We start from the raw sequence: 19640 nt of genomic DNA, 5'->3' as shown, positions 1-19640 counted from the left end.
TCCAAACCATTGGATACCATAAATGTGTAGGAAAGGTTGTACGTATTGCATTCCTTTTTTGTTCACCACAAGAGAATAAAACAAGCTTGCCCCCTTTTTTCTTTAATATCTCATTTGACTTCTTGATTGCTAAAATAGAAGTGGAAAAGAGAATCAAAGAATTGTACCTGGAAGTGGAATGTAGATAATGAATTTAATTACCCTCATTTCCACCAAAAAATGATGTCATACTTATCAAAAAATGTATTATAGAGGTGGGACCTATACCATTTCAACTAATAAGAAAGATAATAATGTTCACCCTCTTTTAAGAAGGGTGAACAAAATTGCACTCATAGATCATGGTTCTGGTTTTTTCCTTTTTGTTTTTAATCAGAGATAATGTCTTGTATTACCAGTAATTTTGACTTATACAACGCGTCTAATGACTTATACCGCTTATATTTTTAAATCTATCCGTCCCAAAATGATAGTTTCCCACTAAAAGATTTGTAATAAAGTATTTTCATATACTGATTTTTTGATTAGGCTTTTTAATTTGATGCGATTTAAAAAAAAAAATTATGAACGTAAGTAGGAGTACTTTATTTTATGATTCAGAAAATGTATGTCTTTTTGTAAGAGACTATCATTTTTGGACGAAAGGAATAATAATCAAGTGTCCGGACCAGCTTGTTCACACCTTGACTAATTATGAGGCCTTAAAATTAACGACTCAAAAGGATTTTTTTTTTTTTTTGTGTCAAAATGGTAGGAGTTGTATTATATCAAACAACCGAGTACAACAAAGTTGGATATCATTCCAAGGAAATTAAATAACCAAACAAGAGACCTAGCTACCCTAGATCACCCACTAGAGCCTCACAACCAGACTAGCTTTGCCAGTAATCAATCATAACCGACTTCCAAATAGAGAGAGCAACAATCCCTCAACTGTGGCAAAGACAACCAAACAATACTAGAAACCCCACACAGGGGAGGAAAAACTCTCATTAAAGGGAAAGAACCAAACCAATAAAACTAAGGGTCAAACCAGCCAAACCCAAAACAAACAAAAGTAAAAAGACGAGAAAAATAAAAACCTGGCTAAGGACGTTATCGCCAGAAGCCGCCGCACCAGATCTGTCGGCCTATTCGCCAAAAGAGCAAAGCCAAACAATCCCTTCACCAGATCGATTCCAGCAAGGCCAGACACCCGAGGGGGGGTTGAAGGAGAGGGAGGCCGGAAGGAGGTGGAGGTGAGAAGTGGCGGCCACCCCCACCCCGCCGAAGAAAACCCTAGAAGGAGGAAAGTTTAGGACTCAAGATGAGTTGATAGGACCTGAAAGGTGTTTGAATTATGACTTATACGCCACCTTACGACTCAAGGTCTTGATTAATTAAGCTAACAAACCCAGTTTTCTCTCTAACACCACATCCTCCCTCCTCTGCCTCTATCATTTAGCTTTCCTTTCCCTTCCTCTTTTCAACCTAGAGACCCAGCAAACCCAATACTCTCTCCTTGTTTGGTAGCCTTAGTTAATTTTCTGTTTTAATTTGCATAACCAAATACTACTAACAACACTACCACCTGCATCCCCGGAAGCAAAGCCACTGATGTATCTTTTGCAGTAACATTGTCCTGAGTTTAATTTTAGGGAATTCGATTTCGGCCCGGCTGAAATGTAGAGGATCACTTGACCGCACATTATTGGACATTTACATGGTCACGCAGAAAGTTTTTGTCCGCTAAGATTTCTTCTGTTGGGTACAGTAGAGAGCTCAGACTAGAGAAAGGGAAATTTCGACTCGCAAGGTTTGAACCCAACAACGTTAACCATAGTTGGTTAATGTCGATAGTTAACCTCTTTGACTTCTCTCAAATTGTTTGATCAAGGGCATAACATCTGATTATTCTACTAATATCAATACACTTGATGCATGCTTGCTCCTTTCTATAGTATCAACATCATCTAGAGAGATGCCGATTAAAAAAAAAAAACATCATCTCATCAAACAAAACGCCGGCCGCAGCGAGGCATACTTCATTAAAATCTGAGTCTAAGGGCTCGTTTGTTTTCCGGAGATAGAAAGGATGGAATATAGGATCTCTGGGATATAGGTGGGATATGGAATGCCTGGGGATTTCGCTTAGTGGGAAGAATCCTCTGAAACAAACGAGCCCTAATAGCTAGCTAGCTTAAAGTCGGACTAATCTTCGGAAATGATACAAATAAATGAAGAGGATTAACAAATGAGGGTGTTGAGGGAAGGAAAGTTGGAAGAATGACAGAACATAAGGAAAATCGAGACACGTACAAAACACCGCCAATGTAACCTTAATAGTTCTGTCACAACAAGATTGATGCAAATACACACATAAATACAGTACATGTTAACCATCCGATTGAACACACGCTCAGCTCCGCAGACAAGTTGAGAGCAAGACAATCCGAATATGACCATGTTAAACTTCCGGCGATTAGTGCCAAAACTGTATCAGCTGAATGGCTGCAAGTATTGAAAATGTGAGAAAGTAAGCACAACTTCTGGATAAATCCGGCAAAAGACATGGTTTTTTATTCAATTAAAAAAATGCGCGACAGTAGAAGGTCTCATGTTTCAATCCCCGAAACGATAGTGAAAATAACATGATGATGGTAGAAACTTGGGACAGTTACTTAGTATCAGTTCCCATGACTTCAACAATGCAAGCAAACCAAAAACCACCCAACCATACACCCAAGTACAGAAAGAAAGCGAATATAAATAAAGGTGTTCGCCTATTCGGTGACTTTAAGCACCTGCTGGAAGACAATATGTGCCCCTTCCACTACTCCTGTTAACTATCTAAAACTGTTGTGCATTAGAAGAAAAGCAAAGAAACCAAGTCCAAGTATCAAGTTTTTTGCAAAACTTTCTACTTGTTTTGGTGATAAAATCTCAAACTGGTGCATTTCCATGAATCACGGGAAAAAAGGCCCTAACATAGAGTATTTCCAATGACAAGTTAGTAGAAGAAAACCATATGAAAAGAATTGAATACCGTCTCTCTTCTTCTTGTCGCAAAGTGCTACTCAAGAAAATCACCCGATCGTCTCCACATCCCAAGACTGCTGCAGTGCAAACATTGAAGGAAGTAGAAGTTTAGAACTCTGAACTATCAAATCTGGTAATGAATTACATGAAAAAACAATTAAAGTATAATCATTCAATACTCACAATTTTTTCGCTGACACCACAAGTTGATTGATAATCGTTTGCATTTTGACTAATGAAATATTCATTTTAAGTAAACCAAATCAAACTCAAAACAAATGGAAAAAACCCGTTGATTCTATTTGGAAAAGAAGATTAAGCAGAGAGGAGCAGCGGGACAGTTGATATTTTACTTTTTATGATTATAAGCACTAGGAGCATATAAGTATCTTACTTAATTACATCAAACTAGGCATAAACACGCGATCACATTAAGCCCAACTAATAGTTCCACTAAAGGGACAAATAAGTAAACAAAGAACTCCCATGCAAGGGAATTAAGTAATGAACCTTTGCTTTAACCCAATTGGTTAAGTGAGGTTTTATATAGTAGACTAGGTAAAGTTTTAATTTTAATTTTTTTTCTAAATAGTGATGGTGGAAAAATGGGAATTAAAGATATACATTACTGCTATACATTTCATTTGAAAAAAGACATTTGATAACACACCCTTCGCTCTTCACGCATGCTTTGTAGTACATGTCTATACATACAATTGTTTTAAAAAACAGTTGTGCAAAATTTTTAAGTTGGTTCGGTTAGTTTAGTGAAAGCCTGAAAGGAATTACAGTAATAGCTTGATGTTGTGGAGAAGTGAATTATTTTCCTTTTTTGCTCTGCAAAAAACTAAAACGCACCTAGGGGCTGTCAAAGATGAATCTGCCATCAATCTCGACATGGGGAATGTTAGAAATGAGGGGCCAATAATGGCCTTTCTTCATTAATTCACACCGCTGTTTCAGTATCGGACATTCATCGATCCTCAAATACAAAAGCGAGGGAGGCAACAGCAGCCCCCCTTGCCCCTTTGCAGAAAATGTTGCAAGGTTGGGGCAATCCTTGATCCACAGTTCTGAAAGGGAGGGAAGCTGCCCAAGCTCTGTAATGATCGTGAGCTTGGGGCACCTCGAGACGCGAAGTTCTTCAAGAGAGGGGATATTTTGTAAGTCCTTGCACGACAGCTTCTCCATATTTGGAAAATCTTGGATATACAGTTGGATCAGAGAAGGGGGCAACCACAGCATCATCCTATCATCTTCTTCTTCCGGTGGAAATGACGCCCCACCATAATCTTCAAGGAAGAGTCGTCTGAGAGAGGACAATCTGTGCAAACCTCCCACTGATAGGGACTTACTCCCCATGCTGACAATGCTGATTTGAAGTGAAGTGAGGTGGTGGTTGTTGTAGGCATGGTGTGGCAGGCCTTTGAGTCTTTTACACCCTTTGATATACAATTCCCTCAGATTGGTTGTGATGAACCATTCTTCTGGAATAGATTCCACATTATCACACCCTGATATCCACAATTTACTAAGACTCCTGAGACATCCACCATTATAATCATCATTTTGCATCACATCCGGCAAGGATTTGAGGCTTTTACATTGCCATAATTCAACAGATTCAAGAGATGGACAGTTGATTTTCATCCCCACCTCTGCTATTAGTGATTTCAGATTTTCACAACGCCAAATATCCAGCTGTTTGAGAGAGGGCGGTAGCCCAGTTCTAGAGCAACTTAAGTATGTGAGCAATGGACACTTCCAAACCTGCAATTTCTCGAGGCAATTCAGCATCATCAACCCAGGTAGGGACCGCAGAGCGACGCATTTGTCAATTCGAAGTGTTCTCAGTGTAGACGGCAAACCGGTCTTTGGAAAAGAGATGAGACATGGACAATTGTTGATGATAAGCTCTCGAAGAGATTTGAGGTTGTGCAGCCCTCGTGGCAGCTTCTCCAACTTTTTACAATCTTCTATTTTCAAGTACTCCAGCATCATTATGTAAGGCAACTCCTCATTCTGCTTTTGTTGTTGAAGCCCTTCCTCTTCTTCTTTAAACAAGGAAATAAGTAGGGGGCATCTTTTAATCACCAAACGTCGGAGGGCAAAGAGACGGTGGTGTATTTTGACTTCATTATTCCACAACGATCTAAGTTCCTTACAACCAGAGAGAGAGAGTTCTTGCAATCCTGTCAGCCCTTGAAAAAACCAATTGGGTAGGCACGTGAGACCCTGAATATTTTGAACTGATAGGGAAGTCAACGAGCTCAAATGGCTATACATTGCATTTTCCTTCTCTGCTTCATTACCCTCTTGTGGGTTGCCATAGGAAGCCAGAATTGAAACATTTTCGAGAGATAAAGAGATAAGTGAACCAAAGTAAAGTGTATTCCTCACCTCAATTTGCTCTTTAGGGCTTGGAATCAATGCAACCACCAGTTGTGGGCACTCTTCAATATCTAGATTTCTTAAGCAAGGAAGATTGCTAGGCAGTTTACCCAAAAGCTTGGGACACCTTTTGATGGAGAGTTGTTGCAGGCGAGAAAATGCTTGAGCTTCCTCCTCGACTTCAAAAGGAGACCAGTATTTCCATTTGGGCATGTCCTCGAAGGTTAATCTCCATAGAGTTGGAAAAGGATTTGAGCAGCCCGACCCATAGAACTCAAGTCCAACATTCTCTAATGCTTGCATCCCTGCAATTTGAAGTGTTCCAAGTGAGGGTAGCTGCCCCAGAGGTGCGAAGGAAGTGCATTTGTTACAATTTTGGAACTTCAAGGAGACCATATTAGAGAACAAAGAATTTCCCACCCAAGTCGGAAATTTTAGGCCTTGGTAACCGCTAAAAGTAAGTACTTTTAACTTCTTGTGAGGTTCTAGCATGTCAAGGATTTCTGAATCAGCACTTCCATTACTAGAATTTTCGGAGTTGTAACTCCAATTCAACAATAGCTCATCTAAGCCTTGCTTATCCTTCAACTTGGCCCTCTTGGCATCCAAAGCATCTGTTACAGTCTCCAACCCCGATATGCAAAGTGTCCCTCTAAGATGAATCAAGTTGCCCAGCTGATTTATCATAGACCGAATATCTTTGCCAACAATGAAGTTTGATAATGTTTGGAGACTTGTCAAGTTACCTATTTTTGGTGGCATTTCTTGCAAGGAATTTGCACCAGTAACATCAAGATGACGCAAGTTAATAAGGTTACTTGTGTATAAAGGCAACTTGCTGAGATTTTTACAATCCCTCAATATTAGTGTTTGGAGGTTGTACAAAGTGCATATTGATTCCGGTAATGTGGCAATCAATGCACATGAAAGGTCAAGGAACCTAACATGTTTCAAATTTCCAATCGAACTCAAAAGTTCAGCTATTTTATAACCTCTCAAACTGAGCACGCGTAAACGTCTAAGTTTCGGCAATAGATGGAGGGGAACATCGTGGGTCAAGTAGGAATCAACTTGATATCTGGATCCAAATGGTAAAAACGATCGCAGATTTTTAGCTTTTTGGAAGGCCTCAAACTTTTGTATGCCATCACGATAGTCACGTGTGTAGGATGAATGGCGAGCCTTAGTGATAATTTTGTCCCCCTCATTGTCTTCAAGCTTCTCCTCCACCCTAAAACAAGTTCTTCTTGCAACAGACTGAGCCAAATCGTTGATTAGGTCATGCATAACAAATAGTGAGGCTCTACCACTACTTGACGGCTGGAAAAATGACCTCGATGACAAATCATGGAAGTACTCACATCCAAGATCTTCCATTTGCTTTTTTCCCGTGGGCTTTTGAATTAAGCCTTCCGCCATCCACAAGAAAATTAGTTCCTTCTCCTCAAATTCGTAATCCTTAGGCAGTATAGAACAATATCCAAAACACTTTTTTAAGTGTGAAGGGAGGTGATAGTAGCTTAATCTTAGTGCTGGAAGAATGTCACTTTCCTCATCTAATAACTCCCACATCTTGCTATTCAATACTTCTTCCCATTCATTATCTCTCAATTTACACCGTAGAAGGCCACCGAGTGTTCTTGCAGCCAAAGGCAATCCTCCACATTTTTTCACAATTTTTCGACCAATTGAAACCAAATTTGGACTTTCGTCTGTACTTCTATTCTCAAACGCATGTTGTGCAAACACTGACCAACAATCATCCTCTGATAGTTGCTTCAAGGAATGAAATTTATCTATTCCGGCCATCATCACTGCAACATCCCTATTACGTGTTGTTACCATGACTTTACTTCCTGAGGCTCCATCACTAAAAGGGCTCTTTAAATTGATCCAATCACCATGGTTTTTGTTCCAGACATCATCTAGAACAATCAAGAACTTCTTCCCCGTCAAAGCCTTCTTTAGTTGAACTTGAATTTGATCCAATGCATTAAAATGGCAAGTCTGGGACGTGATGGACTCAAGAATTGCTTTTGTCACGGCCACAATCTCGAAAACTTCAGATACGCAAACCCAGGCTTTCATCTCAAAATATTTCCCCACCATTTCATCATTGTAGACATCTTGAGCAAGGGTGGTCTTACCGACCCCACCCATACCCACAATCGGGACTACTCTAACTTTTTCATTACTCGACTGGTCACTCAGGAGCACCTCTAGTATTTTCGTTTTATCCCCATTCCTACCATATAAACAAGGTTCATGAACCAAAGATGAAGTGGGTGGCCTTTGTGGAGCTTTAGCAGATGGCCCGGCATCAACAATATGCAAGCCAAGCCTCGCTCTACGATCAAAAAGATCGTTCAACCTGGTCGTGATATCATTTATCTGGGACCTCATCCTAAAATCAGACACTAGGGTGCTTGGATTGAAACTCGTAAAGCAACTAGGTACGAAGGCACATACCTTGCTTGTTCTAGCTCGAGGCTCTTCCATCACCTTTTGCCGCAAAGCTTCAGTGGAGAACTCATCCAGTACGTCATCGAGATCGTAAGCCAAGTCCTCGAGATCCTCCAGCCACAATTTGACCCCCCATCGATCAGTCATTTGCTTCTCCTCAGCGTCTGCAAGCACGGCCCCTATTTCTTCCAACATTCTACTCCATTTCATCAGCAGGGTGTGAATCCGCTCCCTCTTTGCAAAGTCCCACAGATCATGGGACAGCAACTTCTCAAACAGAACCTCAACGAAAGAGGTGAGAAAGATTTCCATAACCATTGTTTGACGTGTGAAAAGAAAGTTGTGAGGTGGAGAGAACCAGAGAGAGATGCAAAACCAAGGTATGCTATGCCTGATTGATCATGGAAATGGAATGAAGTCTATTAAGAGTCAACAAATGGAGTTTTCTTAATTTATTGGAAAGAAAAGAGACTATGCTGAATGTGACCCCAGAGGATCCACTTGTTATTTTGTACATGACAGATGTGACCAATTGACCTGGCTCTACCCAATTATTTCACTGTTCTTCTGAAAGTACTTGTCGTGAGTTGTGATATATCATAATAACTAGAACTACAAGCAATAATAAAAGCAGGATAGAGCAATGCATCAAATGGTGGTGGTTGCTCAATTCTCACCAGCTTTGTAAAATTATAGAAAGTATTGTGCTCTATGCTTGAAATTTCTTATCAAAAGAAATAAAATAACAATGGCATCTTTATATAGTTCAGAATACGTCATGTGTGGCCCCAAATACAGCCCGTCTTACTTTATTAAGTAATCAGAATTGTTCACTTTAAATCACAATATTCAGATCGATTACCTTTCAATTTTTCAAAACAAAATTGATGCAGTCGGATCAGTTTGGGAAAAAAACAGTTGAGTTCATTAAAGAATATCTATTCAGGAATCCTATTTAAGGGCAAAGGGAGAGAATTTGAATACTACACTACACATACATAAAAATAAAATCGCCACAATCACCCAATCACTTGGGCCAACTTGTAAGTTTCAGTTCAAATGTGTCATAAACAATACAATCGACCGGGCAAGTGGAGTGATAGCCAAGTTGGAAGGCACCATATACTCACATACACAAGACCAAGGGTCTTTTTTTTTTTTTTTTTCACGGAAGAAGCAAATTCATTAATCAAGCCATACAGCATCTACAGATAATTGCAAATAGAGAATAGGACATACGGCAAGTACAGATTTCCACCAAAATACAGAGAAACAGAGACACAATACAAAAAAAGATTAAGAGACGAAATTAATGTCTAGCGCCTATGCAAGAGCCAAACGCTCACTTCTTCACACCGTCAACATGGCCGGCTAACGTGGAGCTAGTACCCAGACACCACCGTCTCGGGATGGCGGAGCTCCGAATCAAAGATAACATTAAACCTGTGGAAATCAGTCACCCGATCTGAAAAAACCAGATCAGAACAAAACCACCCGGGAAGACCCACCGGGACAAAAACCGGACCAACATCCGGACATAAACCGGCCTCAACATCCGGACATAACCAGACAAGAGTCCGGACAAAACAAAAACAAAACACAAAATTAAAACCCTAACCTGCCGAAACACTCAAAACAACCACCGCATCACCGCTGCTACAACCACCACACCAACCACAGGAATCACGACAGCCCCTACTGCCGCCATGCCCAATCCCAACACACCATATCCACTCACAGCATCGCCACCAACAACCTAGCAAAATCGCACCATCCACCACCCGAAACGGCCAAAGCGCCGCTAAGCAAGAGACCGGCTATCTCCAACAAGGTAGAAAGGCGGTCCACAACGGGATCCAGAAAGCCGGCGAAACAGGATACACCCAGCAGAGTATTCAGCGGGATCTTACCGAAGGGGGGAGGGGGTGGAAACGAGGAAGGTGGAGGGAAGGGGAAGAGGGATGGGGGAACAACAGCCCACAGAGGAAAGGAGCGGCGGCAAGGGAAGGGGAGAAGAAAAAGGAAGACAAAAAGAGGCGCCCGGGGGAGGAGGCGGCGCCTCCCCCCCAAGCAAGCAAACAACGGCGGCTAGGGTTTCTCTAGTAAAAGTTTAGAGAGAGAAAGAAGAGAGAAGGGAGAAGGGTTCCATCAAGACCAAGGGTCAAATACTCACTAACAACAACTAATTAACAATTAACACTTCTTTACAAAAATGGTCATCTATTGACAGGGGGAAAAAAACCTGAAAAAAAAAAAAACAGACTCTAATGCACCTTTTATACTTTCCAATACACTTTCACACACTTTTAAACGCTTTTCATACATTTCAATACACTTTTTAAACCTTTACGACAGTTCGCTTTACTGTTTTTAGCATTTTCAAAACAAACAAAAAATAAACTCTCGACTATCCTAAAAAATTAATGACTCTCATCATATCACAGGGTCCGAGGCAGATCCAACCATTTACTCACAACACCGCTGGTGTGCAAGTAAAATACCATCTCAATACCTATGTTAATTTACTCTGTGCATTATTTTTTAAATTTATTTGCACAAAATTAAAAGAGAACAGAAATGCTACATACACTACCTCATTTCATTACACCATCCACTGCATCTTTTGCAGGACCCACTCCGGATTTCACAAAAATACAGAAAATACCCATAAATTTTAAAATAATATTTTATGGGACCCTGTAAAAAATCAACTCCAACGGATATCAATAAGTATTATTTTTGTGGGACCCGAAGTGGATTCCGCAAAAGGTGTAGTGGAATGAGGCAGTGTATGTAGCACATCTCGAGATTAAAATACTCATGAGTAACATGTGTAGAGAAATTCAAAACATTAGTATTTATCTTTTTATTTTAAAATTGCATGACTTTCTCTAGGGGCATCAATTTGGGACGGATGTCTGACGGAGTACAAGAAAATTAAAAATAAATGACTCAATTTTTCTGAATTTCTTTGACCATTTACGGCTGAAAATTAAAAATAAATGACTCACTTTATGCCCATCATTATATCATCGATCATGCCAGATGCTAGACGGCAGATGCAAGGGTTGCACAAAAAAGTTTGGTGAACCGCAAAACCGAACAAAAAGTTTGGTGAACTGCAAAAACCGGTTCAAACTGAATCTCGTTTTAAACGGGAACAATGAATCAATAGTCCGGACAAGGATTAATAGCATTCTTCAACACTAGTGATATTAATAGCATTCTTCAACACTAGTGATATCGTTAGGAGTAGGCCTGTGCAAAAAATCCGTCCACCCGCAGACCGGACCCGATCCGACCCAAAGAGTTTCAGGCAGGGTCGAACATGTGGTTCGGATGGATACGGGTTCAATTTCTGTTAAAAATCAGATTTCGATTCGGGGTTCGATTTGGTGCGTTTCTTACCCGACCCGATGAAACCGACCAATGCACAAAGATCAACTCGGATTTTGGTCGGACCCAACCCGACAAATCCGGTTCGCAGACGGTTCTTACCGCTCTTCGGTTCGATTTACAGACCTACAATATTTGTTACCCGACATGTCAGGTCGGGATCAAACCCGACCCGCCCGACTAGTGCACACCCCTAGTAGGAGCATTGGTGGAGGATGGATAGTCGATGGGGGTAGTTGATATGGGCAGTCAACAAGAGTATGATGACTCCCAATGGTGCCGTAGTACTCGCACCAAACTTCGAGGTATCCGTCCCAAAATATTATTACTTTTTGGAATAGCGTGCCATTTTTAACCGTCTATATCTTTAATGTAAATTTTAAAAATATGCAATATGAATCTTGTTTGATAGATTTTAATTAATTTTATTAAAAAAACGTTTTCAAAATCACATAAAACTTAATTTATAAATCGAAAGATATAAACAATCTAAAATGACACACAATTTAAAAAAGGTCTAACATTTTAGGAGGTAGGGAGTACAATATTGGAGGTGGTGTTTTTTTTTTTTTTTTTTTAACACTGAAACATATATTCATAACCAAGATCAACAAAGTTCAAAAGATCCAAAAATCCAAACCAAAACAAGAAAAACAACAGAACAAAAAAAACTCGCCAAAATTGACAACCGCGTTGATGAAGACCACCGATCCACTCGTGGATTTGGCTAGAGAAAGATGGAAGATTCACATCGGCAACTGGAGCTCAACGTCCGTTCGTCCCACCGCAGTCGCTGCTGTTAGGCACTACCACCGCTGCAAAGCTGTTTGGTTCTGAGGGCCAAAGACCTCAGCTCTGAAAATCGGATCTGGGTTTCCAAGGTCCAAAAATGATGGAGAAGTGGGAGAACATTTCTCCTGAGGACAAGAGTCTGGACCACCGCACATCCATAGCGGAGAGAGAGGACTGGGAGAGGAGAGGAGAAAGATGAGGGAGAAGAGAGCTAAAACCGCCGCTGGGGAAAGGGAACAAAGAAGAGAGAGAAGCTCAGCCACAATCAAACATGCCAAGTTAAGAAAAGAGACAATCAAAAATGACCAGTGAAATTTCAGCCAGAGAGAACCAAAATGTTTTCAAGAGTAATAAGCACTGACGATCAAATTATGTGTACAACGAATGGCAGTGAATTGCCAAGTTAAGAAATGAGTGGATAAGAAATTTTAAGTTTACAAAGAACAAGACTGATGTCGAGTTTTACCAGCCACCAAACCTAATCATCGTTAGCATATTTATGGTGACTAGTAAAAGTGCACAAGTCATGCACGTGTAGGGTCGGCCTAGTAAATATCATAGAGATCTCAGCCACAATCAAACATGCCTTCATATACAAGGATAACGAATTTGACATCGTCCAAGTTGAGAGGACATACTTTGCTACCACGCGCGTACAAGAAAGAAAATGGAGATTACAAATGGAAATACCAGAAGGGACGGGTTGTTTAAGTTGTAATCCCCTTAACCAAGTTCGGCAATAATAGAGAACGCTTTGGCAAAGCCAAACGATAGGGGCCATCATTCCGGAACAACCTTTGCGCATTGCTTTCAACCTTTGGCACTGGAAATTGAATTGAAAAGCAACAATCATGCAGTATCTTTAAAATGTATTACATTGAATTCGAAGGGAGGGGTTTTTCATTGCATAAGGAACCAGATACCCATCCCAAGAATTCCTTCCTAAGCCACCTTTTGCCCGACACCATTACCAACAGGCATCCACAAATGAATCCACGAGGCTAGATCAGAACCGGGTGTCGGACAAGAACGTTAATCTAAGTGGTAAAGAACCCCTAATATCATTTAAGGATTTCTTGAGCTTTGGTGAATTGCTATCAAATATAGCCGACTCATGGCTCAAATTTAGTACACGCTCCATTACCAGTGAAGAAGCTTAAAGTATGGCGAGAACACACCAAGTATCATACACTTGCCTTTTTTAACACCAGCAACATGGAAATCGAGCATAACCCAATGCATAGTTAGAGCCTTGAGGTGTCCACCTAGACTACCTGTGTTAAGAATTAGGTCTGGTCAGAACATCACATCACCCAACCTGCAGTTGTTTTCCATTTAAACAGAAGAATGCTCATACTTTATTTTTTTTTGATAGGCGAATGAGAGTATAGTAATTATAGATAGATTAACACATTGGAAGAATGCTCATAATAGTTTTGATCAGCGAAGAATGCTCATACTAATGAAAGATGTATTATCTCCAATGTAGCACTGACACGCGCGACACGACACGAATACGATGCCAACACTCACACATAGATTTTAAGAAAAATTGGAGGACACCACTAGGGCCAAGTTTTGAAAAAATATTTATTCTCTCTATTGCATGATTAAAAATAAAAAATAAAGCTCTAATTACAAACATGTAACACCATATATGGTCCTTAAATCATGTTTATTCTTACATCATTCTAAAAGTATTTTCAACAAAAAGCGTTTCAGCGTTTATATATCTTTATAATCATTACTCACTAAACCATCATCTTCACCCAAAAGAAACAGAAATCCTATTGGTACCGACGGGTACCATAGGGAAAATGTACCGACGGCCGCCGGACGGCCGTCTCCGGCCACCGGACGGCCGATCCGAGCCGTCCAAAAATTTTAAAAAATAAAATCGAGTGGGCCTACGCGAGAATCAATGGCATCCGAGGTGTGTAGGGTACTTGATCCGAGCACCCATTTTTCGTGTATATTTGTATATACGTGTATATACACGAAAAAGGGGTGCTCGGATCAAGTACTCTACACACCTCGGATGCCATTGATTCCCGCGTAGGCCCACTCGGTTTTATTTTTTAAAATTTTTGGACGGCTCGGATCGGCCGTCCGGTGGCCGGAGACGGCCGTCCGGTGGCCGTCGGTACATTTTCCCTATGGTACCGTCGGTACCAATAGCACTACTCCAAAAGAAAAAAGGATTCTATAAGATTTAATTAAAGTCAACTAGGTGCCTTGTCTCGGAGAGCTAGATTGTTGGCTCAATCTACCTATTTTAAAATAACATTTTCAATTAACCATTACAGAACAACATTAAATTCGTCTACCAATATATTGTCCACCAAATGCTTTCAACTCCAGTTTTAACTACAAAATGAAAGCCATGTACTGAGTATCCATGTGCATGAATTGAATGCAGAATTGTAATGACGTGAAAACATTGCTCAAATCAAGCAAGTGGAATAGCCAAGGAGCACAAAAGCTTAAGCTAGTCAATTAAACACCGTGTATCTTTTAGACATACCTCAAACCAAATTACTTTTGTTGAACTTGGCAGATCATATTTAGCAAAAATCACTTCAGATCATACCAACGAAAACCAACTCTGCAACATAGCAAATGTGAGGCTTTTGTTAGCAAATAATACATTGAATATTTTATAACAAGAGCAAAAAGGAGACTTGAAATTTGTTGTTCTTACCGAGAGACAGGCACACAGTATGACTGCCTGAAACTTCTTGTTCTAACCCATTTTCCACCGGGAGAGATATAATGAAGCAGGGCCAGCCACGATCTCTGTTCGGTTGGAGGATGGCGAAGGGAGAGCTAAGAGAGGAGAGGAGAAGAAATGGAGGAGGGAGACAGGGGGCAAGAAGAATAGACGTGAAGAGGGATCCCTATTCTTGGAAATCTCAGATTCATCTCATCCATAACTCATTAGAATAACTTTGGGTTTGAAAGATAACCCTAGGATCAGTTGAATACTACACTTCTATTTAGATCTCAACCCTCCAATCTGCCAGAGGACAGTTCTGAGAGAGACATTTTTAGATTCCACTCTGTAATATAGATGTAAACTGCACAAATCTCGGCAAAAAAAATCCAATCTCTCGACTTATCTGGGGCTAAAATCGCTGCACTGGATCTCAATTGCAGAAGCTTTCTCCAAGTCCATAGAGACATTATTTTATTCTTAATTTTTTTAGACTGGATACACCAATTTCTAATCAAAGCAAGGAGGGAAAAAAATAGAGGACTATGCCAATATATTATATTGTAACTTGCAACAAGCCTTATCACAATCCAACTAAGGTAACTGTAAAATGTAAGTCATACACATTGCCACATCATGTACAAAGTCACATCGTCTAAAGCAACTCTCACTTTACATACTGCAATCAGATTGACTCAAACTTAGTCATCACTATACATAGACAGACGCTCTCAAAGACTACGCGCAACTCTGTTTTTGAGTTATTCCAGTTCCTTCATGATATCATGCGAACAAACAAACATAAGAAAAGGGGGGCTGTTTCCTGTTAGTGACACAAATGAATCAATTTACCTCATTACATTCCCTGAGATACATTCCATTTCATTTTTTTCTCAGGAATACCATCACAAACACAATTATGTAAAGGTGTACCTCCAAAACAGTTCTGGCAAAATCCATTTGGATATCAACCAAAAATGTAATGCTATCAAAGAAGAACTAACGTGGGAAAACAAGTATATTCAAGACAAAAGTATGACCAGCAGAGCATAGTGAACATCAGTAGGCTCCAAAAAGAAAACAAACCAAAAAGAAACAATGGAATTTAGCCACAAACATAACATTCATAGTCCTCAACAAGTAATTCCAACAAGCCCATAAGCCAGAAGTCCAACTTTAACCCATATACAATCATGGCATGAAGATCTGCTAAGGCTCTTCTTTCTCATCTTGTTCTTCCTATCACACTTTGACGATCTCCAAACGAAATTTAAAGCTATGCCTCTATATCAAAACCTTGTCCCTGAGTCACCAAATTAATATCCCATTTCAGTTTGATGTTCTGAACAAGGACAAATTAATGAACCACAAAGACATGTGGATAAAAAAGAAGAAAATTTTGGTTTAAAAAAAAAAGATCAAAATTATCAGAACTTCGATACCATATCCCAAAATTACTTTCACAACTCAGCTTGATGCACATCCAAAAAAAATCCTCTAAACGGCGCAAAATTGATTCACTAAAGGGCCTTTTGGCCACTGCATGGTTCAATTATGCATTCTCCATTTTTGGTTTGAGAGTGTTTGACAGCTCATTCCTGCGTGTAGTCACTGAGAATGGGTTATGCAAAATGAACTGGATAGTGCATAACCCACAAATCACCGCCAGATGAGCTTTCTAAATTCTTATTATATTTTCATACACTGCACCTATACAAAGTTCTATTCTGCATGCATTATCTAAAAATTTTCATACATTCAGATCCTAACCCTCAGAACATACTACAGTCCCAGGGACGGATCTAGGTGGGGGCACGTGCTTCCACTCGAAATTAAAATAATTTTTTATATTATCATATAAATTAGCATAATTATGAAAGTGTGTTAATATATAAACATACACACTTGCATATACCTCAAAAATACACATAAAGAATTAGTTTTATGCCTGAATTTCACCATATGGTACATTTATACTTGTTGTTTTACGAGTTGTTTATTTATTTGAAGCTATTCTTTCTTGAAATCTGAGAGAAATATTTTAAAATAAAATTATTAACAAAACCAGCTCGATTATTTTAAAATTTGTCAATGTTCATTTAAAACATACTTTAAAAATTTTATCTGAGATTTTGAGCTCATTTTTACCTAATTTAACTTAAGTACACATTATAATTTTTGTAGTTAGTAATTCATGTCTTAATTTTGTACGATCTTACTGTGGTTGACTGAAAAAAATAAATAAATAAACTTTCACCATTATGATTAACGGGTGCCTCCAACTATATTCCCGGAATCCGTCCCTGTACAACCTTAGGTGGCGAAGAGAGCCGACATCGAGGTGCCAAACCCTTCCCATCGATGTGAGCTCTTGGAGAAGATCAACCTGTTATCCATAGAGTAACTTTTATCTGTTGAGCGATGGCCCCCGTACATGACCTTACAACTTTGCGGAGACCAATGTTTTTGGTAAACAGTCGCATGGGCCTCGTCATTGCGACCCCCTCCCCCTTCGTGAGGGGCCACCCCTTCTCCCGAACTTATGGGGCTATTTTGCCGAATTATAACCAAAAAGTCTATAAACTACAAACAAACAAACAAAAAAACTACAATTGGCTCCAATTTAATGGGGGTGCAAAAGAGTTGAGCTGACTCAGCTGTTTCTACTAAACGAGCCTAAAACTCAAGCTCGGGAGCCTGGCTAATTTACTTAACAAGCCTCTTTGAGAGCCGAGCTTTAGCAAGCAGAGCCGAGCTTTTCAATGTCAAGCTCGGATCATTACTAAATGAACGAGTCGAGTCAAGCCGAGCCTAGCCTTAAAGAGCCCAGCCACGAGCTGCTCAGTTCGTTAGCAGCCCTAGCTCCGAAGCACCCCTAAAACACCTATATATTCACTTATCTAGAAGAACATGTAAACAAAAAATTGTTCCCCAATCAGAAAACGAATTTCCCGTTTTAATTCTACCCTCTTACAAAAAAACCATCCACGAAAGAGCAAAACTAATTAACAGAAATATATACGTAGACAAAGGGAAGAAATCTGGTTTTGCAAAATTAAAGAAGAAGAAGAAATACCTACGTCTGTTTGGAGAAAGAAGAAGAGGAGGAAGGGGAGGAGGGAACACGCTTGTTGCGGAACATCATGTAACCGAGGGGTAATACGACGCCGATCATCATTATTGCCGCTCCGATTATGTACCTCAGAGGGCTAGGAGGTTCTACCTCTACGATTAGATTCTTCAAATGCATCACAAATACGATTTGTTTGAGGGATCTGGATCAACAAGTTGAAATCTAGAGAGAGAGAGAGAGAGAGACTTACTGGCATCGTTGGTATATGCAGCAATAGGAGAGCGACCAAATGGTTTTCCGCTGGAACTGTGGTGAGGACGTGAAGGTTTGGATCCGCCAGGATGAGAAAAGAATCCGATCGAAGCGTATTTTAGTAGTATTTTTATCGGAAAGCCAGTTGGCACAGACAAAGAGTAAAAACAAAAATGCTACTGGTACAGCAGCTGCGTACAGATTTCCTTTGCGCCCGCCTCGAGTCCCGCAAAAATGATCGGAGCCGCTCATTTTATTCAAAATTCGTCATTTAAGGTCCCTGAAAAAAATCACCTCAATCCGATATCGGGAAGGGTGTTTACGAATCATCCAACTTTGCTTCAAAATTTAGAGGTGATTTTTTTTAGGGACCTTAAACGACGTATTTTGAATAAAATGAGCGGCTCCGATCATCTTTGCGGGACCCGAGGCGGGCGCAAATGGGATTTGTACGCAGCTGCTATACAGCCACTGTTGTACCAGTAGCACTACTCGAGTAAAAATAGATTGTGCTGATCATTGGTGGGGTGATTTCACACAAATGATCTGAGCTGTTTATTAAATGTAAAATATTTTTTCAAAGTCTTAAGCAAAAAATTAACTCAATTCGATATTTATAAGTGCTTAATCCGATCATCTAATTTTTCATTATTGTAAAATCTGAATGACGAATTAGATAATTGAATCGAGTATCTATAGATATCAGATTGAGCTGATTTTCGCAAGGACCCTTGAAAACATGTTTTACATTTAATGAACAACTCGAATAATTTGCATGAAATGCACGGAATCTATGCACAAATTTGTGTGGGTAGCAGCTTGTCTTTTTATGCTTAAGCACACAGGGAAAGTTTCAGATGAGGACATCTTAAAATGCAGACTCCTTTTTTCTGATCGAATTTTGATAATCCGAGCCGTTCAATGTGTTCAGAACACAATTTTAAGGTTACTAACGAGAAATCGGTAAAAAAAATGACCGGGAAGGGCTTGATTTGAGTAGTTTTTTATTGAACCGTTCAATAAAAAACTGATCATCTTGAGCGGCTCGGATCATCGAAATTCGATTAGGAAATGGAAGAAATGGAGAGGTTCGCTTTTTAACTAAAATAAGAACGTCCTCATTTGAAACGGACTGTCTCAACTAAAATCCTCTCCGATTCAGCTAACAAGAAGTCATTCACGCCGAAATTTGGAGATTCATAAAAATTCTTTCTTTCGTCTTAATTTCAATAATCAAACTATGATCAATTGTGTGAGAAGCAAACCTACAAGTTAAACGGACTAACCCTCGGGCTTCCGGGCGTATCAGGCTCTGTTCCAGAAACATCTTCTTAAAAAATAATATAAATAAAAATTTTTTTTTGCACGGTATAAAAGATCTCGATAAGATCTATCAAACAAGATTCATATTACTAGGAAAATTATTTGTGTAAACACATTATTTTTGAGTTTGAAATTGCCTTCTTAAAAAATAAGTACTCTACTTATTTTCAGTTCCGGAACGGGGCCTAATAATCCTACCCAAAACACTCTGTAAATTTG

At 39.7% G+C, this 19640-nt stretch overlaps 3 protein-coding genes across 4 annotated transcripts; all 3 read right to left on the bottom strand.

The window, feature by feature from the left end:
* Positions 1 to 2083: 2083 nt before the first annotated feature.
* On the bottom strand, positions 2084 to 8285 carry LOC131334158 (putative disease resistance RPP13-like protein 1). Of its 2 annotated transcripts, XR_009202064.1 has the most exons (3): positions 3877 to 8285; positions 3026 to 3092; positions 2084 to 2490 (listed from the first exon to the last, which is right to left on the bottom strand). XR_009202064.1 is itself a non-coding variant. In XM_058369048.1 (2 exons), the coding sequence occupies exon 1, from the start codon at positions 8188 to 8190 to the stop codon at positions 3877 to 3879; it is 4314 nt and encodes a 1437-aa protein (XP_058225031.1). In that variant the 5' UTR covers positions 8191 to 8285; the 3' UTR covers positions 2499 to 3092. The 2 variants fall into 2 exon arrangements, 1 of the variants encoding a protein (XP_058225031.1); XM_058369048.1 differs by lacking the exon at positions 2084 to 2490 and having other exon boundaries at positions 2499 to 3092.
* A 4190-nt stretch (positions 8286 to 12475) lies between these two features.
* LOC131333346 (uncharacterized) lies at positions 12476 to 13833 on the bottom strand. Its single transcript, XM_058367816.1, has 2 exons — positions 12984 to 13833; positions 12476 to 12883 (listed from the first exon to the last, which is right to left on the bottom strand). Exons 1-2 carry the CDS (start codon positions 13026 to 13028, stop codon positions 12539 to 12541), a joined length of 390 nt encoding a protein of 129 aa, XP_058223799.1. The 5' UTR covers positions 13029 to 13833; the 3' UTR covers positions 12476 to 12538.
* Positions 13834 to 15778: 1945 nt separating this feature from the next.
* On the bottom strand, positions 15779 to 18252 carry LOC131333347 (uncharacterized). The gene is made up of 3 exons (XM_058367817.1): positions 18097 to 18252; positions 17854 to 18011; positions 15779 to 16076 (listed from the first exon to the last, which is right to left on the bottom strand). Exons 1-3 carry the CDS (start codon positions 18100 to 18102, stop codon positions 16058 to 16060), a joined length of 183 nt encoding a protein of 60 aa, XP_058223800.1. The 5' UTR covers positions 18103 to 18252; the 3' UTR covers positions 15779 to 16057.
* Positions 18253 to 19640: the final 1388 nt, after the last annotated feature.

The sequence above is a fragment of the Rhododendron vialii genome, chromosome 7a (assembly GCF_030253575.1).
Source record: "Rhododendron vialii isolate Sample 1 chromosome 7a, ASM3025357v1".
NCBI lineage: Eukaryota > Viridiplantae > Streptophyta > Magnoliopsida > Ericales > Ericaceae > Rhododendron > Rhododendron vialii.
Note: the sequence above shows the minus strand (reverse complement) of the source record. Positions and strands in the feature narration are given on the sequence as shown.